The sequence below is a fragment of the Poecilia formosa genome, unplaced genomic scaffold (assembly GCF_000485575.1).
Source record: "Poecilia formosa unplaced genomic scaffold, Poecilia_formosa-5.1.2 Scaffold325, whole genome shotgun sequence".
Classification (NCBI taxonomy): Eukaryota; Metazoa; Chordata; class Actinopteri; order Cyprinodontiformes; family Poeciliidae; genus Poecilia; species Poecilia formosa.
Genome location: NW_006800264.1, coordinates 457051 through 480924, shown reverse-complemented (window position 1 = coordinate 480924; position 23874 = coordinate 457051). Strand labels below are relative to the sequence as shown.

The 23874-nt window shown below is 40.2% G+C and overlaps 3 protein-coding genes across 4 annotated transcripts; 2 read left to right on the top strand and 1 right to left on the bottom strand.

Annotated features, from left to right (window-relative positions):
- The first annotated feature begins 2703 nt into the window (after positions 1-2703).
- Positions 2704-6304, top strand: LOC103152750 (uncharacterized protein C1orf50 homolog). Of its 2 annotated transcripts, XR_001658809.1 has the most exons (6): positions 2704-3097; positions 3935-4050; positions 4126-4212; positions 4313-4444; positions 4719-4921; positions 4998-5089. XR_001658809.1 is itself a non-coding variant. In XM_007573346.2 (5 exons), exons 1-5 carry the CDS (start codon positions 2911-2913, stop codon positions 5181-5183), a joined length of 708 nt encoding a protein of 235 aa, XP_007573408.2. In that variant the 5' UTR covers positions 2712-2910; the 3' UTR covers positions 5184-6304. The 2 variants fall into 2 exon arrangements, 1 of the variants encoding a protein (XP_007573408.2); XM_007573346.2 differs by lacking the exon at positions 4719-4921 and having other exon boundaries at positions 2712-3097; positions 4998-6304.
- Positions 6305-6974: 670 nt separating this feature from the next.
- ap5b1 (adaptor related protein complex 5 subunit beta 1) lies at positions 6975-12294 on the bottom strand. The gene is made up of 3 exons (XM_007573345.2): positions 11995-12294; positions 9621-10415; positions 6975-9253 (listed from the first exon to the last, which is right to left on the bottom strand). The coding sequence occupies exons 1-3, from the start codon at positions 12130-12132 to the stop codon at positions 7361-7363; spliced, it is 2826 nt and encodes a 941-aa protein (XP_007573407.1). The 5' UTR covers positions 12133-12294; the 3' UTR covers positions 6975-7360.
- Positions 12295-12663: 369 nt separating this feature from the next.
- On the top strand, positions 12664-22694 carry nuf2 (UF2 component of NDC80 kinetochore complex). The gene is made up of 13 exons (XM_007573344.2): positions 12664-12910; positions 14977-15051; positions 15178-15254; positions 15443-15504; positions 16925-17022; positions 17847-17920; positions 18604-18697; positions 18786-18848; positions 18935-19072; positions 19588-19728; positions 20132-20307; positions 20389-20524; positions 22317-22694. The coding sequence occupies exons 1-13, from the start codon at positions 12788-12790 to the stop codon at positions 22407-22409; spliced, it is 1350 nt and encodes a 449-aa protein (XP_007573406.1). The 5' UTR covers positions 12664-12787; the 3' UTR covers positions 22410-22694.
- The last annotated feature ends 1180 nt before the right edge of the window (positions 22695-23874 follow it).

Here is a 23874-nt window from a genome sequence, read left to right as displayed (position 1 = left end):
TTTCTACTGGTAACTAAGTGCCACGAAGTAAATCTGATTTTTACTTTTGTGACATTCAACACAAAAGTAAAAATCAGATTTACTTCGTGGCACTTAGTTACCAGTAGAAAACCCTAAACTCTTAACACCAAATTAATTTTTCTGTGTTTTTTTAGGGTAGAATAATAGGTGCCTTATGTGCATTGCATGGAAGCATTGAAAAACAGTGTAAACATTGGTGTTCGTGCTGACAATGATGGACTTTGTTTATTACAGGTTACTTCTGAAAGTGTTTGATTTCACTCGATTTTATTTTGGGGTATCTGAGAAACACCCCAAAATAAAATCAGGTGTACTGAAATGCACCCCAGATTTTTCAGTTAAAAAATAAATAAGTAAAATGATAAGATTATTTTGATTTCCCAATAAAATATCAGGCTGCAGTGATTTGATCTACCAATTAAATTATATTACGTTACCAATAGGAGAAACAAACTATGGCACAGTTCAAAGGGTGTAAATAACAGTATTTTATTGACTACTCCATTGCAGTGATGGAGAAAGACTTTATAACTGCAGATTACATCAATAGGCAGCTTAATGAAAGCCAGGAATAAAATAAATTAAATAAAGCTTGCCGTAATTTGCGATGAAATAAAACATATGAAACGAAACTTCCACAGGTAGGACGTATTTATAAGAAATCTGCTGAGTAAGCAGTATGTGACGTAGCATCGATGTGTGCATGCGTCCGCCATATTGAATGTGGAATATGTGTCAGTAAGCTAATACAGGTAAATGAACCGAGCTTAAGAAACTGCCGTTCGATAAAGTATTTTGAGTTAATTCCTGTCATTGACACATTTTCTCACACACACTAATATATTTGGCAATCAAAGAAATGACTAAAGACAGAGTTTCTAACTTTTGATGTGATTATTTAATTGTATCGGGGGATTTCTGAATAAAGAGCACAATGTTTTTATTTGATAGAAATGATTCTGATCATTTTTATATTAACATTGATGAACAGACACTTTTACAGTGTTTAAAGAACATATTTACATATTTACATAATTCCATAATTTAATGTACATTTAACATTTCAAGACAACAAATAATTTTCTTGTATTTATTTTTTATACATTGAGAAATGACTTTTGACTTATAAATCAGTCATTGTCAAACATTAAACTACATATTTTTCTTACTTTTTTCCAGAGAAAAAGATATGAATTACAGTATGTCAACTCTGCTATTGACAGCAAAGAGTGAAAATAATTCTAACAGAGTAAATTATTCTTATTTCATTACATAAACTGCATTAATACACTAATACTTCAGATTGAGATATTTACACAAAAAGTGAAAGAATAAATCATTTATCTATTATACTGGGAACACTGGTCACAGGCAGGGCTTCAGTCTGCTGGTCACACTGGGAGAACTCCAATGACTTCCGAGACGTCCTGGTTCACAGGCTAAAGCCAAGGATAAAAGAGAAATTATTCAAACATGTAATAGAAAATATGTTTCCTTCACATTCAGAAAAATACATTTTCAGCATGTTGGGCTGTGACTCGTAGCATCTTTATAGCTAAAGACCGACATGGTGAAGCTGAGCTGGGGAACAGAGACTGAAGAACAGTAGTTCCAGTTCTGATTCTGACTGATCTTTCCTTACTAAATCCTCTGGTTTTTAATGAACTTCTCCTCTAACAGCGGTTTTTCATCAGCTCTCTCTCATTAGTTAACAGTATGAAAACGTTAGCTGCTACGCTAAAAATCAGCTGTTATTTCGGGCCAATTAGGAAATACTTTTCGGTTGTTTAGAAGCGAATTTCTGGCTGCAAAGTCAAGTAATTTTGATCTTTCATCCTTACCTGTGAAAGGTAATGCCAGTGAATCCATTTTGTTGCGTAAAACGGTTGAAACAAGTCCACACAGCACAGGACTTAAGGAGCTCCGATCGCTCTGCTGCCACATAGAAGATGGCGGGCGCTGTTACGTACGACTCAGGGCTCCATGAGGGGTCTACGTATTGATGTCTATGGCACTGATAGTCAGTGCTTCCGGGACAGATCGTGCAGTGACGACACATAGAAATGAAGACGTAGATGTCGCCTCTAACACTAAAAGCGTACGTCAGTATCGCCCCCTTCGTGTCAGGTGGACACAGCTCCCCGTGGTCCGGACCAATGCAGCTAAACACCGACAAAATCCAGATTTCAGCTTTTTTTTAGCTTCTTATTAAAATTTTCGTATTGAAATTGTTTTAATTTCAATACGACCTTCCAGCTTTCTTCCGCTTTTATAATTTAAATATTTTATTTAACAGCCTTTTGATCCATCATGTGTTACAGCAACACTCCGGATTCCAGAGTCAGATTAAGTTAACAAGTAAAAGAAAAAAAATAAATAAATAACGACTCGACTGATAATTGTATTTTTTGGGATTTTGCTACCTCTAAGGTAGAATATTACAGAAATAATATGTGAAATATTTATGTGTAATCTATGAATATATAACGTTCACATTTCAAAAAGTAAATTAATTTTTCCTTAATATTCTAACATTCTTTCTTTTTACTTTTTTAAATCTTCCCTTTTTTCCTATGACTTGAGGTTTAAGTATGTTTAATGTCTATGTTGTGAGCGTGTGCAATCAAATTTAAATTCTTTGTGCACACAGGCGAGCCAGTCAAACTTATTCTGGAAGGTTAACTTATATAATTGGTTAGATATGTTTTTTCTTCTTTTTTCAGTTCTTGTTAGAACTTTACATGAAACACGGCTGAAGTTGCAACAAATTAAACTGCTAAAAGCCGGTTGAAAACGGAGTGATTGGAGTTGGATAGTTCTCCGCTGAGTGTATGCAGTTTACATAAAAAAAACGGCAGCCGTCGAGGCAACATCTATGTGTGTATATCTATGTTTGTGCTGCTAACGACAGAAGCTAAACCTTTAGTTCTCTGCGAGACGGTCAGAAGCAGTAGCCGGTCACCGGCTTTTGGCTGGAAGAAGGGAGGCAATTTGAAAACAGCACAGTTCAAAACGAGAGAAGAGAAAATGGACAGGGCAGTCAGTCTCCCCAGCCAACCAGAAAAGGTCACTACAGGTAACAGCTTTACTCACTTAGTGCGAAAGATGAAGAAAACGTTTATTCTGCGCCGAATCAAAAAACAAAACAAAAAGCATGTGACGAGATATCGATCTGCGTCGTCATATAATTACTGTATTATATTTGGTCGGAGATAGTTGCTGATATTATTTTTGGTGTAGCGAAACTGTCAGTAGGTATTACATGAGCGTAAAGCAGTGACAGAGTGGTTACACAAGCCTGGATCACCATTGACTCCCAGCTGTTAAGAGGTTTAGGAGCTCTGACTCCACAATAAAACTTCATAATTTTAGGGTCCACTCGGAACCCTAAAATTATGAAGTTATTAGGGTTCCGAGCCCACGGAAGCTGACGGGCGGCCACTGCAAGGAACCCATGATAATTGCTTGCAGTTTTAGTAACAAAATTACATTTTATTTGATCAAATACTACACTGTAGGAATGTTTTTATTGCTACAGTGTAGTAATAAAAACACTGTAGCAATATTACATTATATTAGTTAAATCCTGTTTAACTAATATAGTTATTGATCCCAGTATTAAACAATGTTATTTAAAGAATAAGAACACTGAAGCAAAGACGTTATTTCATAATATGAATTAAGAATTTTTTACTATCTGTGTAGATGTCATCTTTGCGTTATGTTACTTGGTCTTCTTCCTTGACATTCAGTCACATTACATTATGTCAAATTCAATTTTTTTTTCTATGTGAACTGTACGATTATGGTTCGTTCTATGTGAACCAATTCACTTGCAAAAAATAAATCATAAAATCAGGGATTACCAGGATTCTGTGACAGTCATGATGTGACCTTGCTATGTGTGTTGTAGTGAACCTGGTTGAGACCAGTACGGCCCCCAGTGGAATGGAACTGGTCAGCTCCTATCAGACCAACAGAGTGGGAGACCCCATGGACCTGGTAGCCCTTGCGGAGCAAGTGCAGAAGGTGAGGTGTTTCGTCAAGTTGTCTAGCTCACAATAAAGTTTTTTTTACTCCTGAAGTGACGTGGGTGTTTCTCAGGGGGACGACTTTATTAAAGCCAACGCTTGCAACAAACTGACAGTAATCGCTGACCAGATCAGGTACCTGCAGGAGCAGGCCAAAAAGGTATGACTGTCAATTCATAAAATAGCTGGGTTTATGTTCAGACGGGTCACATTCACCCATCGGATGGTGCGTGGCATTGATCGCTGATTGACTATCGCAGGTTTTAGAAGAAGCAAAGAGAGACGCTGACCTCCACCATGCTGCCTGTAATATTGTAAAAAAGCCAGGCAACATGTACTACTTGTACCAGCGGCCATCTGGACAGAAATACTTCTCCATCATCTCCCCTAAGGTTGGTTCCATGAAACGTAAGCTTCGAGTTATGTCACCTCCACTCATTATGTGTATTATCTAACACACCCGGAGGGGGAGTCTGTAGGAAGCTCATATGAATACCTAACATGACTCAGCAGTTCTGTGTCTGTGTGTGTGTGTGTGTGCGTGTGTGTGTGTGTGATGTCACAACAGTTGCAGTCCAAAATTTGTACTGTTGGCAGTGAGTTTCTGTTGTTATTTACCAGGAGAGTTCAGTATTGTTTTAGCAGCTTCTTACATTTCACCCCCAGCTGTTGCCAACAAAGGATGTGAAGTCATTGGTTCAGTTGTTGCTAAGCTACAGACGTGGCACCCCAATGCGTTTCCACTAGAAGGAATTAGTAAATGCATAAGAGACATTGTGCAGGAATAAGTAACTCAGAGCGACAACCCTTGAGTAAAATTTGTCAGTGGACAAAATCTCACGTCCAATTAGCAGCTGAATTTTTATTAGGTTAGCATGACAGTATTTTGATAGTCATCTTGTTTTATCTCTATCTGGCTTACTTGTTTTCCATTTTCCATTGAAGGAGTGGGGACCAAGCTGCCCTCATCCGTTTCTTGGTGCATTCAAGCTTCAGCATGACATGTCCTGGACTCCTGTGGATGAGGTGGAAAAGAGGGACGCAGAGATCGCCGCCATGAGCAAACTGCTCAGCCACCAAACAGCCCTACCTCCATGTACAGGACCCAACTTCAGAGGTCTAGACGAATAAAGTCTCGTTTAAACTGGACCAAAAGTATGATTGGTATATACAGATACATTTCCCACGCAGGGACTAAAAAACTGCTATCAGTGAGTCACCGATTTGTCTTAAGCTGCCATAAATGCATAATGGCGTATTTTTAAAGAATGTGTGTTTTTCATTTTCTGGAAAATATCAAACCGGGACTCAGGAGAGTGTGTGTGTTTAACTTAAACTGTTTGGAATGTTTTTACTGTGCTTGTATTTGACCAATCATTAACACAAGCCAATGATTTACATCGGACAGCCTCTACAGCAGTCGTACATCAACGCGCTTTGGAGACAGAGAAAAACTTCAGAGAATAGAAAAGTGTTTACATTTTCTTTTCGCCATCAACAGGTACAGTTTGTAAGTCTATTTCTTTCTGGAATTCTGTTCGAAAAGTAAAACTCGTGTTACACACAATTCATTACATGCAGAGAAATGCAGTCAAGTGTTTACTTTTTTTAATTTAATTTCTGGTATCAAGTTGACAAAAACCCCAAACGGAGTTTTTCAAAACATTGAAAAGTTGCATCAGGCTAATAAAACCAGATTTTCTTACAGAAGCATCTGCACTCAGCACTTGATTAGGGCTCCTTTTGAATGAAATACTGCATCAATGCGCCGTGGCGTGGAGGCAGTCAGCCTGTGGTTCTGCTGAGTTGTAATGGACCTTCATCTCTGCTAGTTCTGGTTTGTCTTATTCTTCCCAAAAGCCCATAGATTTTCTGTGGGGTTCAGGTCAGGCCAGTTTGTTGGTGTTAAAATGGTCGTTAAACCAGCTTTTGGTAAGTTCAGTAGTTTGGGCAGGTATCCAGTCCTGCTAGAAAATAAAACCGGCATCTCCATAGAGCTTGTTGGCAAAGGGAAATGACTGCGGACTTCAGAAAACCCAGTGAACCAACACCGGCACACGACATGGCAACCCGAATCACCTGTGAAAACTGCAGAGTGGAGTCTGTGCCTCTCCACTCTTCCCCCACACTCTGGATCTTGATTTCCAAATGAAATACAAACTTTACTTTCATTCGTTTTGCGATGTAAAGGTCTTTGAACTGCCCTGTTGCTGAAATGTGCTGTACAAATAAACCTGATTGATTTCAATTGATTGATCTGAAAGGAAAACTTTGGACTACCAAACCAAAGTATAGTTCTTTTTCTCCAGGTCAGGTAAGGCACTTCTGACTTTTGTCTCTGGCTCAGGACTGGTTCCATACAACGAACTGTGTTGATCTGGAATCAGGCTGGAGTCTGAGATTTTTCAATGAGCTTTGCTTTGCAGTTCTCTTACATCTGCAGTATGTAACTGTTCTATTAAAAAAACAAAATTTAAATTTTAGGGCTGTCGACGTTAATGCGTTCGGAAAATTTTAACACTTTATTATTACATAATGCAGATTAATCAAAGAACCTACTTTGACCTGAGCCTAAATTTCAAATTCCCCCCATTTTTAAATTTGCATTTACAAAAAAAAAGGTAGTCCTCTGAAGAGACATTACTTGTACGTACAAAACCAAAAGGAAATTAGAGAGCCGACTGACACTTCCCCCAAAATGAACCAACTCTTTACTACCATTTTCTTATTAATCATCTAATATTCTTGCATGTTGAGGTTAACATAAGGTTCCCAGTTTGGACCATAGGACTGTAAACTTTTTCATCTCTAAATGGTCTGAGAATGTTAATCTTTCCATCTCATAGATGTCATTAACACATTCTGTCCATGTGTTGTGGCGTGACTGTCGGCTAGACCATTTCTGCGTTAAAAATACTTTGATTGATTTAATGTAATTTATTTGGCACCAATAGGGTTTGACAGTAATATAACAGGAAGGGGGGAGAGAGGGGAAGACATGCAGCAAAGGAACTGAGGATGGGAGTCGTACTCGCGACGCCCCCGATGTAATTATTATGTTTTTTTAGTTTGAACAGATCAAGAGTATTTTATTATGGAGAATTAATCTAAACTTGACTTTCTGAATCAGCAAAGTAAGGAAACTTTTCAAACGTAGTCAAAAGAAGACAATAAATTTAACTTGATATATTTATGAAAAGATCATCAAAGTGCAATAGTCTAATTTCATATCAATTATCTGCTTTTTTACGTTACACTGAAAAATTTCCATGTTAAAAGGATTATCTTCGGTATAAAAAAAAATGTGATCACGAGACAGAATTCTCTAGTGAAGAAGTGACTTTCAGCAGGTATGAGTTCATGTGAGGAAGCAGCCGACAGTCATCGGTGGCCATGTTGAAGTGCGCGGCGTCCTCCGTAGAGCTGATCTTAAGCAGGATGTGAGACTTCGGTGGGAGAAACAAGAGCGCCCTGAACTCGGCTGACTCCTCCAATGGGTCTGACACAAGGAAGGAGTGGAAGTGTTTCTCCACCAGAGCTTTCAGAGCGGCCTCCCCCAGCTGGCAGCAGAACAGACTGATACAAGACTCTCCCGTCTCATGGCTCATTTCATCCCACAGGCCCTCAAAGACGTCTCGTATGCTAGCGCTGCTCCAGGTTGGGGGTGCAGGCAGAGGCAGGAAGACCTGCTGGAATGCCACGTGGATGTCCGGCATAGCGGTGTGCCAGGTGAGCCCGTCCTTAGAGGTGAATATGGCGCTCACATGGATGGTGGTTGGGTACGGTCGTCTGGGCTTCAGTTTCAGCTGCACCACGGGCCGTTGTCCCTGTCTGAAGAGACAGGGGACGCTGATGTCCTGCAGCTCTTCGTAGTGATCGTCTGTGTGGCTGAAGTGGAGCTGGATGCTGAAAAGCTGCTCAAAGCCAGGGTCATGGGGCTCCGTGTGGGTCAGGTGGTACTTTAACACGATAAGTGAAGCAAATCCAGACTTGCTGAGCTGAGCCCTGTAACATTCCAGTGTTTTGTACTCATCCTCCTGATTCAGCTGAAGGTTTTCTGCCTCCTGATGTGGCCCAGGTAAAGCCTCGGTCAGATGAAATATGGGTTTCTCAGTCTGGTGGATGGTCAGGGTGTTTGTCAGCCCCTCGCTCTCCGCCATGACACAGGACAGCGTTCGCTTCTTGACTTGACTGCCGCCCTCTGCAGCACTCTGCACCAGCACTGCGGACAGCTTCTCCCGGGACAACATGGTGAGGAGCGTGTAGTAGAGGCGGGCGTGGTCCCTGATGTCCGTGTCGCCATAGTGGAAGGCAAGATGCTGCAAAATGTCTGCCAAAGGAACAAGTATAGAGTCCAGATTGGGATGGAGGAGCACACAGCGGCAAACTCCCAGCAGACCATTTCCCAACCGCCAGTCGCCGCTGGTACACAGCGACGAGGAAGTTTGGGTGACAATGGTGGACAGAAAGCTAAGGGAGCTGCGCTGACAGATTTCTTCTTCCTCTGCCACCCGAGCCAGCACCTTAAGGTGGCTGCTAAGGTCTTGTAGGCGGAGCTGGCCAAACGGGACCCTGGTTATCACTCTCTGGAGACCCTGCAGGAGCCCCACAAACCACTTGCACTCCGGTAACCTCTCTTGAGTCTGGTTGACCAGATTGAGGATATGTGGGGCCAGCCGGGTGTGCTGGAGGAAGAGATGACATAGCTGCTCGCTAAGGCAAGTTGCGTACCGTTCCACATGGTGGAAGTAAAACAGGAAGAGGAAGGCAGCTCTGAAAAAGGTCACAACAATATCTCTGCTGCCTCCCCTGTCCACGATGTGCAGCAGCGCCGCAAGGTGGTCGTAGATGTAGGCCAGGCCGAGGCTCTCCTCGTCCCCCTCTTCCAGGAAGACCAGAGCCTGCAGGTTGAGCCGGCTCAGCAGGGTGGCGCTGTCATTAAACACCGAAGGCAGCAGGACCGAGGCCAGTCGTGGGGTCAGCAGCACAGGAGGGGCCTCGTCGCAGTCACCACAGCTGATTGGACGGTTCTCTGGAAAGTGCAGGATGCAGTCCATGTAGAAGAGCTTCTCGGGCGAGCTCAGGAGCGGGTGCTGGGAGAGGACTACCAGGCGCTTCAGGAGGAACGCTTCGTCTTCAGCGCTGAAGAGGCTGTCGGTGAAGCCGCACTTCATCAGCAGGGTGACATGGAGGAGGCAAACCTGACGGTGTCAACAGCAGAGGGAAAAACCTGGTCAGCAGTTTTAGGAAGTCTTGGTGCTGCTAACTCAAAGTCATGCCATTTCAGACAAAACCAAAAATGATGCAAGTAGTTAAAACCATTCCAGCAATGGACTCTAAAAGAATGTTGACGCACAGCTTAAATTTAAACTAATTTACGGTCCCTGGCAAACACACCAACAACCCAGCCTATTTTATATGACATGCCAACACAAAGTAGTGTAAAATTATAAGCTAGGAGGAAGCTTATAATTTCCTCCCAGCAGATTTGTCTTTTCAGCATTAAAAAGAAAAATCTGAAAGATGTAGCATCCCACTTTACTTTGAAAATAATCCCTGAACACAAACCTCGTTGGTTCCCAGCAGTCGCAGGAGCTGAGCTCGAAATACGGTTGGCGGGATCCCGGGAACCATGGCAACCACCTCGGTTAGTCTGTGGAAAAGTGCAGCCTGACACAAAGGCGTGAAGAGGTAGGACTCTTCTAATAGGGAGGAGAGGACAGACCGTAGCTCCTTACAGTCGGGTCCGGTGTGAAGGGTCGGCACTCTGCCCATTGGTCCTAGGATGAGGGACAACAGCATGGCTGCATCCTTGGTGTCCATGTGGACGGCTTCCTGGTCTGCCTCCCACGCAACGGAGCCATTTCCTCCTAACAGAGCTTTAAGATGCGCAGCGCCTGCACCTGGTTGCTTAGTGAGCTGATAAACAGCATTTCTCAACACCAGGATCTGCAGCACCCCAAAAGCCTGATGCAGCCTGGAGGTCTCCAGCTGCCGCAGCCCTGCCAGGAGCTCGAGGCGCTGGGAGAGAAGTCCGGGACAACTAGCCTCCATCTCGCGCAGGCAGTCGCAGGCCGTTGCTCTGAGAAGGCGCTGTGTGCCATCGCCAGGGGGGTCGCTGGCGTCCTGAGCTATCCGAAGGAGCAAGTCGAGAAAGTCCAGCGAAGCTCGGGACTGGCTGTTCACACAGGAGGAGCAGACGAGGACGCTGGTGAGGGCCACGAGGAGACGGCAGCGAAACTGGCTGAACCTGGAGGGACACTGGGTGAACACCGACATCAGATCCAGGGCTGTCTCCTCGCCGGCAGATTCTGAGGAGCACAGCAGGGTCGGATATTCACAGAGGGGAGACAACAGGAGGACCTGGGAGGGATAAAGAACACAAGGGATCAGAAACTCTTATGAGAAACATCAATATGTGATTAGGAGCAAGTCCAGGATAAGTGGAGACAGCACAATTTTATTCCCAGACATCTCCCCATGGTCATTTTGAACCTTTGCAGAACATACAGTGAATCTGAAAGTGTAAAGCCTGATAATGCAGCTTGTAAGACCACAATAAACGACCCAAGTCAATGGATTTCACAGGATCAATGTTAGCCCCGCCCACTGACTTCCTGCTGGGTTCAAATGGTTAAATTATTTCATGACACTTACACGGGAGCAATGGAATAAATAAATACGGAGTAAAATAATTACATACATTTTTAATACATATTTTCTTTAAAAAGAACATTTTATTATTTAAATTAATTATTTAAAAAGATTAATTTAATTCATTCAACATTTAATTATTTAATTGCAAATTTCATAATTTCATGATATATTGAGTCACTCAATGTATTTAACATTTGATGATACGTTTATCTAGTGGCAAATTTAATTATTTAATGATGTTTTTTTAAATAATTTTATAATTAATTAATTACTGGGAGATTTACACATTTTCATGGTATATTTATTTATTTGCTTAATCTTGAAACATCTAACCCTGCATATGGATTAACAGTCATCTTGAAATCTTAACTTCTTCACTTCTAAATGATCATGTAAAAACTTATGGAAACTAAACGTCTAAATCAGTGGTTCTTAACCTTTTTTGAGGTACTGAACCCACCAGTTTCATATGCGCATTCACTGAACCCTTCTGTAGTGATAAATAAAATATGATTTTTTTCCTCCAAATTCAAGACATAGGGGTGACAGAACTAGAGTCTAGTTGGGTCACCCCATGATCACTAAGTCTTCTTAAAAGGTAGAGTCTCTGAGAACAGTTCTTCAAAATATAGTCAGTGTTTTCAGAAAGGTTGAGCTGAATGTCCAGGAACGACCCAAGGTATTTAAAATTTGCCACAGTTTCAACAGGTTGGCCATCGAGAGAAACTGGAACCACTTTAAGGTCTTGTCTAGATCATTTAATTAGCTCTACATTCTTAAGAGAATAAAAACTTAATAATAAATAATAAAGACTTTGCAGTATTCTGATTTAGTAATGTAATTATATTAGTTGTGTTACCACCTCCATATATTGTGGTTATAGCATTGGTGATCCTTTGACATTTAAGTTAAAAATGTTAGTTTGTCGTCACCTCTTAATAATTGGGAGAAATAATTTCCTGAAAATAACAGAAAAACATCCTGGATAAGAATTATGAGTTACTTTGTGTGTTTCTCCAAACATCCACAGTAAAATATGAAATATTTATTCTGGACACATATGTATGTAAAAGAAATAGCTTTGCCAAACATATTTTTATGATATTTATGCTTCTCCTTTTCTTTTCATTCCTGTTTTTTCGCCTGCAAGGGACCTTCTAGTATTCGGTAAGAAAGAGGCTGGCTTGACCGCAAAAACTCATGTCCATGTAATTGGCCTTTTTAGTGTTGAAGCCAAATTATCCAGCCATACAAACTGTAATGTCTAAGTTTGTGCTGTTCTAACCTTGATTCCGTAGCTGGCTCTGTCATCCCGCAGCTCTCGTAGCAGCTCTGACAGGAAAGTATCCGGGCTTGTTTCTGACAGGAAGCCACTTGGACTGCAGCAGAAAGCACTGATTCTCTCCGTCCAGTTTGTCGCCATTTTTGTTAAAATAAGACTCTAATGCCTGCGTGTGTTTACACCAGAAAATCCCTTCAAAGTCATCGTACCCAGGACTTTCTTTACATTAAATACAACCCTAAGATTACTCCCGTGTTGGGTCACGTGCCTATTAAATACCCACAGCGCCCCCTGCAGTGTCGGATGAGGGGCTTTTTAGTAGTGTACTTGTTTGTTTTATTAAATAGAAAATTTAATAAATATTACCAAATCAATCAATACATCATGAAATATGTTAAACCAATATACTCTGTACTGTATTTTTTTTTTAAATTAGCACCTAGAAACAGTAATTTATTTTGTAATTGTCATACCACAAGGAAATTTTGGACGGAATGTTTCAACTTAGACTATGTCATTGTGATACAGAAAGCAGAACACAAAGAAAAAACAAAACTAAAGTAGCAATAGGGATATACGATAAAATCCTTAAGACATTGCAACTTGCGCAATAGGATCTATTTTTTTCTTCAGTCATGCGGTTCACACTTCTTACCAGTTGGTGGCGGTAATGCGTGCTTCTCTTGTTTGCCAACCGCCAATACATTAAAGAAGAAGAAGGAGGAGTATATGAAAAAGAAGGCGCCAATATTGTATTGCCAGCGGAGTGACAGTTGATTTTGAATTTTTTTTAGCGATGACTGAAAACACCTTTCCCCTCCATAACGCGGACGCTATTGTTAATTTCTACCGCAATGAGGTTCTCACCGGCCAGGAGGCCAAACAGTTCACTAAAGGAGACCTGACCCCGGTTCCCAGGGTAAGCTGAAAGTTTCATTATTAACATTGCTGTCTGACTCTGAGCGGAGACGGAGCTGTGAACTAAAGTTAACAAGCTGCGGATAAGTTGGTTTGAATTTCAATATTTGACGGTCGTCTTTCATACCGTGTTGTGCAACAACGCGTTTACCCCGACTCTGAAAACTGCGGTTTAGTGAGACCACTAAAAACCCTTTCGACTCGTTTGAAACATGTACACAAAACAATGGATTCTTTTTGGGTCCTTGGGTCATGTCACTCAAATCAAAGCCGAATTGTGGTACAACGTTAGCTTGACCGTTGCCTTCTTGCACAATTTCGCTCGATTCAAATGTCTATTTACAGTTTAGTCTGGGCTTTCTTCCATTGACTTGGATTCCTCCGGTAGAATTTCAACGCCATAATACAGACCAGACCTTTCCTGCCCACAGCCAATCACCGTCTACAATAACTTTCTAATTAAATGAGTTACAACATTTAATTTCCCCTTTGGGATGGATCAATAAAGTATTTTTGAATTGGCTTGTATATGACGGTATATGTGTTGAGGAGAAACAAATGACCGAATTCAAGTTAGTTTGGAGTTTCTTCGAACCTCTTTTTAACTATTAGTGACTACTATTAGGAGGATGGCAGATTTATTGCACTTCAAGTTTTTCTTATTTTAGTGACTATTTGTTCTAAAAACAAATATCCAAATACTTATGACTTAGAAGGTGATCAAAGTAAAAGTTAATTAAACTTTTACTTTGATTCAACTTTATAAACCGTGAGTTTCTGGTTTACACCGTTTTTTTTGTTGGTTTCTTCCATAGTTCTAGGCACAAAAAAAATGTTACAAGCAACACAGAAGCCCTTGCTGTATTGTTTGGCTACCTGATTGTCTCACTTGCTGAACCTCTGACTAAGTGGCAGACTGACTGTGACTGGTAAATAAAATAAATCTTTGACCACCCATTTGCATACAGAACTTCCTAAAACCTATGTATTTATACATGAAACACCTGTGTCCCAAACTGAAATTCAGTGATGAATTAAACAAATTACTAGCCAAAAAGCTCATTCTAAACAACTAAAATTAAACAAAAAATTCTAATTATAAATCAACCAGAAACTAAACAAATTAATAAAATAAATGAAATAATCTTAAGTCCAAGATTTAACTGACAGTAGAGAAATGGCTCAAACTTATCTTAATTACTTATTTTGTTGTCTTGTATTTGGATGCCAGGGTGGTACTGCCATTTTGAAATCATTGAGCTCGGCCCAAACTCTATTCCTATGATGTGTACTTAATGTTTTTGTCTTTATCTTATTGTGTCTGTTTCTGCCCTCAAATAATTTCCTTTAGGGGGACAATAAAGTGTGTGTGTGTGTGTGTGTGTGTGTGTGTGTGTGTGCGCGCGCGCGCGCGCGTTTGTTTGTAATACCTTGTGGGGACGATTTTCCTGACATACTACGTTGTGGGGACCAATCGCTCCTCGTGGGGACCTGAGCCTGGTCCCCACGAGGGGAAACCCTGTTTTTGGGTCAGGGGTCAGAGTTAGGGCTAAGGTATGAATTGAGTTTTGGTTAGGGTTAGGTATGTGATGGTTAGGGTTAGGAAAAGGGGAAAGGTAAGGTTTAGGCCGTAGAAATTAGTAGAAATGAATGGAAGTCAATGGAAAGTCCCCACAAAGATAGCAAAACAAACATGTGTGTGTGTGTGTGTATCTGTATCTGAGAGTTTTTTTTGTTGTTGTTGTTTTTTTAAAATCCCACAAGAAAAAATTGGTATTGGCTAAAGTCGGAACTGGCAGGTCAGGCTTTTTTAAAGATCATTAATCGGTACAACCCTGCTTATAAGCTAAGTTTATTGAAGTGCACATCTGTATCGTAGGTCTGCTATCTCATTCTGGACAACAGAATCCAAATGAAACAGAATTCTGTTGCATTCGGCTCCCTATAATCAGGAGGAGCAGAGGACAAAACTGCAGCGTAGATCTGGGTGGGCATGGTCCATTATGTTACTAATTCAGGTTTCAGCTCCTCAGAATCCAGTGTTTTTCTGCTTCTTTGTATTTACAGCCAGAAGCAGTTCAGACGCTGTACATGAGAATCCTACATCTCCTGTACCGCTTCAGGCCTGAGTGCCACTCCATGGTGAGACCTCCGTTTTACCTGTAAACATTTTATTACGTGCTGCTTCCACTTTCTATGTAGCGGAATCTTGAGTATTTCCCCCCCTCCTCCGAGTCACGGCTACGTATTTGCTTTGTTTTCCAACAGGTTCCCCTTTTGGAGAACATCCAGTATCCGGGCTACCATGAGGGTGCTACTGCCATAATGAGTGTCTACACACGCATGTGCGATTTATTTTCTTTATAATTTGTCAAATTTAAACACCTATGTGTCAGTGCAGAAACGAAGACACGATGTTGCTAACATGCTTGAAGTGTAAATTTATGAAACGGCTGAGGAGTTGGCTCCACTTGTCTGTAAGATCTCACACATGATTCTTAAAATGTGATTTTGTTTTTTGTTTGTTTTTTAGGAGGCAGTTTCTACCGATGTGCCTGGTGTATGATTTTTCATTGAATGACCTCCTGGCTCCAAGTAAGTAAGCCTTTCTGCAGGCTGCAGCCAGCACATTCCTGTTCTCTTCCATAACTACGAATTACAAATTAGGAAAACATGCATTATGTTTTAATATTGATGAATGTTGCGTTAATGATATAACTTGTGATAAATGACCAAATAAGTTCAAGGCTTCCCCCAGAAAATTTGCCAAATGTTACAGCAGTCCATCTTGTTTCTGTGTTAGAAATGTTGTAAGTTGGTAGGAAATATGAAAATATGATTAAGTATTATCAATAATGTCTTCCAATAACTTAGGGTGCGTTCACACTGCAGCCTGAAATGAACCAATTCCGATTTTTTTTTTTTTTTGGACATAATGCTGCCTGTATCTGATCTCTTCATGACAGTCTGAACAACACAGGCCAGATTCTTTTCAATTGCGGCCCAGGGCATTTGGGTATCCAATTCAAAAGTGACCTAACGTCCAGGTTGTGTTCATCCGACCTGAATGTCACCGATACTCGACAAATGTCACTATTCTGCTTCCTGATATGAGCAAACGGGAAGAAAACCAACAACCATGATGGACTGTAATGAGGGTTAAGTTGTTAATAAGCTGCTCAAGTTGGACAACAGCTTCAAAATCGTAAGATGCTCCACCGTTAGAATCCATGTTTACTTCTGCAAACACTGAGAACGCCGACGTTATTGCGCCCGTTTACTGCGCATGCGGGACACTTTCAGGTTGTTTGCCCTGTTCACACTGGAGATCACATACAGGTTGCATATGTTTGAAAGTATGAACGGCCACGGCCAAAAAAAAAAAACAAAAAACGATTGGACAAAAATCAGACTTGGATCACTTCAGGCTGCAGTGTGAATGCAGACTTTGGCACCAACTATAGTCTTAAAAAAGGGGGGGGCAAAATACAATAAAAAAAATTCTAATTAATTATTTGCACTTTACATTCTAACGAAGTAATCAGACAGTGTATGGTAAAACAAAGTATGGTCACATTTAAGTATAAAATTAATTAAAATAAATATTACTTATTATTGACAATGATAAATACTTCTATGCTTAACTAAATATTCTTGAGGTACAAAATTCTGTTTCCTGTGAAGAGAGCGACATCGTCCTCTTTTTGATGGGACCTGTACTACAACAGTGAAAATGGTCCAAGCTGACATTATTAGTTAATTGATTGGAACTAATTTTAATCTAATTAACAATTGCAAGTAGATTAATTGTTTGCATCCCTATTTTACAAAGAAAAAAATCTTCACATAAAATGACAATGAGATTTAATGTAGCTGTAACAACAAAATTGGGGAAAATTTCTAAACGGTGATGTATAGTTTTGTAGGGGACTGTTTTCATGATTAATCTGGTGGTAATGTTAGTCTTGACCCAAGGTGATCGAGTGTTTTTTTTTTGTTTTGTTTTTTTTTCCAGAAAAACAGAAGACACTGGTCATTCTGAGTGCCATCATGAACTTTCTTCACTTCAGGAAGGAGAGGATGGTGTTGATGCTGGAAAAACAGGCCAAATTTGTATGTTCCATCTGATCCATAACACAAATAATCAATTTCATCCATACAGAAATGATCTGTAATGCACTGTATTGATATTTGATGTGACTGACGGACATAAAGTAGTGCCGAGCGGTGATATTACGAAGCAGATATATGGGTTTCAGGTTGATTTTGATATTGTACAAGTGCTAATCTGAAAAGTTTTTTTTTTTTGTTTGTTTGTTTCACATCTGTTGGGTGAGTATTAAGTATGGGCAGCATGAGAAATTTATCACAATATTGTGTGGTAACTATTGCAGTAATACTAATGATAGAATATATCAAAACATTTTTTGGTCTTTGGCAACAGATTGTATGAGTGGGACAGAACATCACTGCCACCAAATGGCCTACTTCAGGAAACCAGCTGCATAAATTACCTAAATTTTCTTGCCAACTAACACACAATTACTTTATTTTGTCATATTTTAAAAAAAGAAAGAAAAAAAAAAGTTAATACACACCTGCTTCTCACAGTGTCACGAAGTCCAGTCCTTAAGAGTTACTGTCCAGAAATTTTAAGATGCAGCTCTTCTCCAACGCAGCAGAGAACAGCTGCATCTCTTTGCAGAGCTGAGTGACTGACTGGTGGTTTGGGACTTTATGTAAAAGTTTGAAAAGGTGTGCACATTTTCCATTCACTTTACAGTTATATACTACTTTGTGTTGCTCTGTCACAGTCCAATCCAGGCTTTTAGTACGCCAGTTTAATTCAGATTTCTAGCAATACTGAATCAACCCAAAAAACTTTAGTCACAAGTAGTGCAATAAGTTGAAAGTTTGTTTGTTTCCCCTGTTGTTAGAGGGCGGATATGGACAAACTGCAGACATACACCAGAGGAAACCGGGAAGCAGAGAAGAAGATTGAGCAGCTAACGTAAGTCTTCTCCTGAACATGTTCAGATCTTTTGGGGGTTTTGCTGTTACCAGCTCAGCGATTTTCTTGCTATATTTACCAACACTTAAAACTAAAAAAATATTGTATTGGAAGGTTTCCCCCAGAAAACTTGTTAAGCCTGGTGGTTGGGCGCTCGCCAGTCATTCATCCAGCGGCCCGTCATGTTTTAAAAATGTTTAAAGTTGACATGAAATTTGAAAATGATTATATGCCATTGGAAGATTAGTACCTGAACACCAACTAAAAAATCTTAAATAAGCAATGTGAAGCCTGGTGGCCCGCCAGGCTTATAATACAGTGGGGGAAACTCTGGTATCAGTCAACGTTGGAGACGGCAAGATGTCTTAAAGATTGATAATCAGCAATCGGCCAGAAAACAAGTATTGGGGGAAAAAAAAAGAAAAAGTTTGAACTTCAGTAAAAGTATATTTTAAGTACATTTGAATATTTAACAAACCATATGAATATAGTTAAAATAACAACCTGAGAGCAAGTCGATGCCGTCTAATCGTTGTCTTCTATGTAAAAGGTAAAGAACGTTCCAACATAAACACAAGCTGCTAGTCATTGCGTTTGAAACCGTATTGAAAAACGCTTGGGGAAAAAAAACAAAACAAACGGGAACAGTGTGACGTGTTCTGATCCGTCTCATCCTGACCCAGGACCATCCCACCAGAACAGCAGGCCGAGGCAGACGAGCTGGCTGCCGCTCTCTCTGAGCTGCAGGCCACCACCGTGCATGAATACCAGGAAGTGGTAGGCACTGACACGGACACACACGGCCGAAGTTGTGGTGTGTGAGTGTGTGTTAAATTAAAGTCTGACACTGTCGTTTTCCTTTCAGAACGTCAAAAACGATAACATTGCAGAGTGGAAAACCAAAATAGCAGAGAAGACACAGAAGCTGGTATGTGATCTGGACTCGTATGTCTAAGCTCGTCGAGTCTCTGCCGTGTCATTAAACGTGTGTGTGTGTGTGTGTTTGTGTTTCAGTCCCAAGTGAAGGTGGACGTCAGTAACCTGAAAGAGGATATCACCAAACTCAAGTCTCAGATCGTGGAGTCTCCAGAGGAGCTGAAGAGCCAGAAGGAGAAGATGAAGGAAGCTGCAAAGAAAATCAAGAACTCCATAGTAAGTAGGAAAGTGTTTGGTCTGCAGATGTAACTCAATCTTTCCTGCACTGTGCTGGTTACTCGTTGAAGGATTAAACCGTCTTGGAGGACAGTTCTCCATTTATTCTGACGAACGACAAACAGGAAACCAAGTCATTGGCCGCCTACACCAAATCCTGCATAAAATAAAAGTTTATAACAATCTAAAGTCAACTCTATGAACTGGAAGTATTTGGGTGAAAAATAACCAACTTCTGTAGGACAACATTACAAAAGGTTGTGGCCTAAAATCGCAAATGAATGGATAAAACAATACCACAGAAGAAGAAGAAATAAAGATGAGGGGCGCCTGATCTTAATGTCGCATCATAGCAGTTTCTGAAGTGTTTAGTCAAGTATATGAACAATCTGAGTAACAGAAGACTTTGTGTAATTATAATAACATAGAAATACAACCCTCATACACAATCAGAGCCAATATGTTGGGATTTCTTGCACACCTGTTTGATTTTTTTCATTTTTTAAAACTTTCAGGCAGAAACAGATGAGTATGTGGTGGAGATGCAGAACAGGGTGCAGAGCGTGGCCCACACTGAGGCTGAGCTCCAGCAGATGAACAGCTTGCTGCAGGACCTGGAGAGCAGCATGAACAACACCAGGCTGCGTCAGGAAGAGGTACGTTCAACTCTCACATCCTCCTGGGTTTCAAATCCCTAAGCTTCCATCTCTGTCAGAGACGATCTATCTGACTGAGCCATCGTTGGGTGTGTAGATGTTCGAAGCTAGAAGAGACACGCCTGAGGCCAGAAGACGATTCTACACAATAAATGCCACACATTTCATATTTTTATTTGTAAAGACATTTTTCCATTCACTTAACAATTATTCAGTCACTTGGTTGCTCTTCTGGATGAAACTCCAACAAAACAGTTTGTGGTTGTGGCATAACAAAATATGAACAGAACAGCTGTCAGTGTGGAAATGTGACCTCATGTTCACTGTAGATCACACACAGTAGAAATGGGTAAAGGGGAAACAATATTTAAAGTTTTTTTTTTTTTATGTTGGATGTCAACAGTACCAGGAGCTGTTAGTTCAAAGTGAGAAGATGCAAAAGGAGCTGAAAAGTCTGTGCAGCGAGGAGGTCCAGCTGAAGAGGGCTCTGGGCATGAAGCTGGATAAGGAGTGCAAACAGAACATCCGCAGGCAGAAAAAAAGAGAGACGACGGAACAGCATGTCCAAGAAGTGTTGGGGTACCGACTCAAACGTCACGACCCGTAAAATTAACCTGAGCAAAGCATTCATTTGACAACCTAACACCGGCTGTTCTCCAGGCAGTGCAACCAAATCCACCAGAAACGCGAGGAGATGGCGGATAAGATCCAAGCGATCACCGGAGAGACCCGTCAGCTGAAGGCCAAGATCAAGAGCCTGAGAGATGTCTGCAGCAAAGAGACGGAGAAGGCCCAGGTATGTTGATGATGGGGGTACTTCTGATGTTTAAGGGGGAATCCTTTGTGGGGCTCCAGAGCGCATCCAAATTTCTCAGTGGTACTACTTAAAAAAAAAAAAAAGAAAGAAATCTAAGATAGCACCGGAACAGCCAGTCATTCCAGGAAATAACTAAAAAACAGTGAAAGTCTCCCTGCAGACCAATGACCCTCATTAGGCCCAAACCTAACGATTCCTCTAAACCAGTGGTTTGCAAACATTTTCATGCTGAGGATCTCTTAAACCATTTAATAAAAACTAACGGACCACCTGACTCGAAATTGACCCCACAAAAATGCATCATAATATATGCAATCTGAAATGAAAATCAGTCTCTTAACTCACTTTGTTCATTCATGCTATTTAGTAAATACAACAGGACAGAACAAAATCATCATGAACACGTCTACTCCCGGCATGTTGAGTTAACAGATTCTGTAAGTGTGGATTTTAGTCTTTTTAATGTAAAATATATGAAAATAAAAAAATAATAATAAGTTGTTTTTTACCTCAAATATGCCTAAAAATGTATTAACATTTTTAGGCATATTTGTAATTTAGAAACACAATAGAAGAATAATAGGCTTGAGTTGCTTTGCCAAAAACAAAAGTCCTCTTCTGCGCCATTGAATATAAAATTATCCCAATTTCTACCAATTGTATTTATCTATTCTATTGATCTGCTGATGACATAATTTTTAATTAAATAAAATAACAATAGTTGTTGATGTGCGAGCAGAGCATTATAAGCAGGCAAAGTCGTAAACAACAAAGAACAGTTCTCACCAGCTGGGAATTGAGTCCTACTGTTCACAGCACAGAATCGTTCAAAAGAATCGAGTCGTTCGTGAACCACACACAATACTCTCAGCAGGTATGACTTGACTTCCTCCGATCATACAGGTATTCCTGCCGTTGTTTTCGTTTCATTGGTTCCTTCAGTTTTTCTTTGGAGTGACCTGATTTTAATCAATTTATCCATTGTTATTTTTTAGCACAATCCTTTGCTAAACCCACTGTAGCTCGCACTTTCAGCTCACGTCACGGCAAATAAAGGGTCGTTTACATCCAGTACCTGGCTGACCACTAGGGGACGAGTGCTGCAGTCAGACAGAAGTACGTCAAACTGAATCTCCTTCGTTGGAAGTCCAAGGCTTCTGCAGTTTCGGAGGAAACCAGAAATTGGATCAAACAAACCAGGAAGAATTGTTCCAGTTCTCGAGTTTTGTTACACACTCCTCTGAGTGAAACTGTTATATCAAGGGTGTCCAAACTTTTTTGGGACAAAAACAAGTCAAAAGTACTCCCAGGAAAAAACAAAAAAAACCTTTAACAAAAAAAAGTCATAATTGAAAAACATAAATTAACCTTTAACAATTTACCGTTAAGCAATTAATAGTAATATTTGGGTTTTGGGTTAGAAAAGTACTTATAGTTGCACTTTATAGTTTAGATTCTTTTATCTTGAGATGTTTAAATTTCACCTATTTGAAGCACTTTAAACACTTTTTCAGTAAGACACCCGTCTTGTACAATTGTGATTCAAACACAACTGAGTTTGACAGATTAATCGTTTACAAGTCATGTTCCTTTTTCTGGACAGGGATTTTTTTTCTCAAAGTTATCTTGTTAAATGTGATGCAGTTGAAAATGTGGGTGTGCCCGACTTGACTGTTGAATCTAAAAAAGAAAAATGTTGGTTAAAAAAAAAAAAAGTTAGAGAACTTGGCTTAGAGCCCTGCTTCATGGTGGAACATGTTCCTGTTTCCAGGCGCTGTATGACACCCTGTCAACATCAATGGATGGTCTTCACAAGAGGATCGAGATGCACATTACAGACCTGAAACTTCACCAAGATGTCTAACGTTTCCATGTGTCTAACTTGTTTTTTTGTTTTTTCCTTCTGTCTGTTTAGTTTTTTTATTTAATCATCTTTGTAAATCAACTTGACTGTCTGGTTGGCTGATGAGTGAAATAACTTCTGTCAACATTTTTTCTCCCCATTTTTCTTGTCTTTACCCTCTCTCTTTGCTACAATTGTATTTTACAAGAAATGAATATTAGAAAAGGTTTAATGTGTTTTTGACAAATGTTCAGATTAAGTTAGGATCTGTTTTGACTCATTAAATGAATACAGAATCACAAGAACAAGTTTGAGGCGAGTCCTGCTCCTGCAGTAAAATCACTTTTCTACATCCTCACTGCTTGGAAAGTTACATGCAACTGGTTTTGCTTCTAACCTTCATTTAACTAGAAGAGAAAAACTCATTGAGATTAAAAAATCTAATTTGCTTATTATAGTTTGTACATAAACTCTGGATGTTTATTTTTATTTTTTTTTACACATTTTGGCAACACTATTTGAAGAGGTGTGTATAAGACTGACATACTGTCCTGCTCACCATTATTGGCACCCATGAAGTTTAAGTACCTATAATGGAATATTTACTGAAGGAAATTCATCAAGTGAAACATTTTACTGCTGATAGCTTGATGCAAAACAGCAAATGATAAAAAATAAAAAAAAAAACATTTAAAAAGATAAACATTATGAGGAAAACGAAGAAAAACATCATTTTTACCATGCCAATGGTATTGGCACCCTTTGCTGCAAATCAATATGAAAACCCAATTTGGCTCACCTGTTGCAAATCACACATAAAGATCACTTGTGATGGACTGCCTCCACACATGTGACATGAATTAACCACTGAATAATCATGTTGGTGCTTTAGAAGCCACCTGTTAGTTCATCTCCACATGTGACAATGGTAAAGACAAAGGAGCTGTCTGAGGACATCAGAAATGCTGTTATTTGCAAGCACAAGACCTCCAAAGGGTATAAAGCCATCTCCAAAGACCTTGGTACCCTGTTTCAATGGTGTGTAATGTTAAGAAGTTTTCCAGGCATGGAACGGTCAAGAACCTCCCTGGACGTGGGGGGAAGAGAAAAATTGATGGCAGAAGTCTTCAACGGTTGGTGTGAATGGTGGAAAAAACACCATGTCTAACATCTAAAGTCCAACCTGGAGCAGTCTGCTGTGATTGTTTCAACAAGTACCATACGCCGCACACTAAACAAAGTGGGGCTTTATGAGCGGAGGCCAAGGAAGACCCCATTGCTGAAGAAAAGACATAAAAAAGAATGTTTGATCTTCGACAAAGAGAAGCTGGACAAACCTTCTGGGACAACGTTTTATAGACAGATGAAACAAAAGTGGAGCTTTTCCGTAAATCACACATACAGTATGTTTACAGGCGGCGCAATGAAGCTTTTAAAGATGAGAACACCATACCAACAGGAAAGCATGGTGGAGGATCCATAATGC

Excerpts from the sequence above, each read along its gene's own strand:
- ap5b1 (XM_007573345.2), bottom strand. The coding sequence starts at position 12,132 with ATGGCGACAAACTGGACGGAGAGAATCAGTGCTTTCTGCTGCAGTCCA. Across the intron at positions 10,416-11,994 it reads GAGCCAGCTACGGAATCAAG|GTCCTCCTGTTGTCTCCCCT; the intron begins GTTAGAACAGCA and ends TATCCCTCCCAG. Across the intron at positions 9,254-9,620 it reads GACTGCTGGGAACCAACGAG|GTTTGCCTCCTCCATGTCAC; the intron begins GTTTGTGTTCAG and ends TGACACCGTCAG.
- LOC103152750 (XM_007573346.2), top strand. The coding sequence starts at position 2,911 with ATGTTTGTGCTGCTAACGACAGAAGCTAAACCTTTAGTTCTCTGCGAG. Across the intron at positions 3,098-3,934 it reads ACCAGAAAAGGTCACTACAG|TGAACCTGGTTGAGACCAGT; the intron begins GTAACAGCTTTA and ends TGTGTGTTGTAG. Across the intron at positions 4,051-4,125 it reads TTGCGGAGCAAGTGCAGAAG|GGGGACGACTTTATTAAAGC; the intron begins GTGAGGTGTTTC and ends GGTGTTTCTCAG.
- nuf2 (XM_007573344.2), top strand. The coding sequence starts at position 12,788 with ATGACTGAAAACACCTTTCCCCTCCATAACGCGGACGCTATTGTTAAT. Across the intron at positions 18,849-18,934 it reads CAGAGAAGACACAGAAGCTG|TCCCAAGTGAAGGTGGACGT; the intron begins GTATGTGATCTG and ends TTTGTGTTTCAG. Across the intron at positions 20,525-22,316 it reads AAGAGACGGAGAAGGCCCAG|GCGCTGTATGACACCCTGTC; the intron begins GTATGTTGATGA and ends TCCTGTTTCCAG.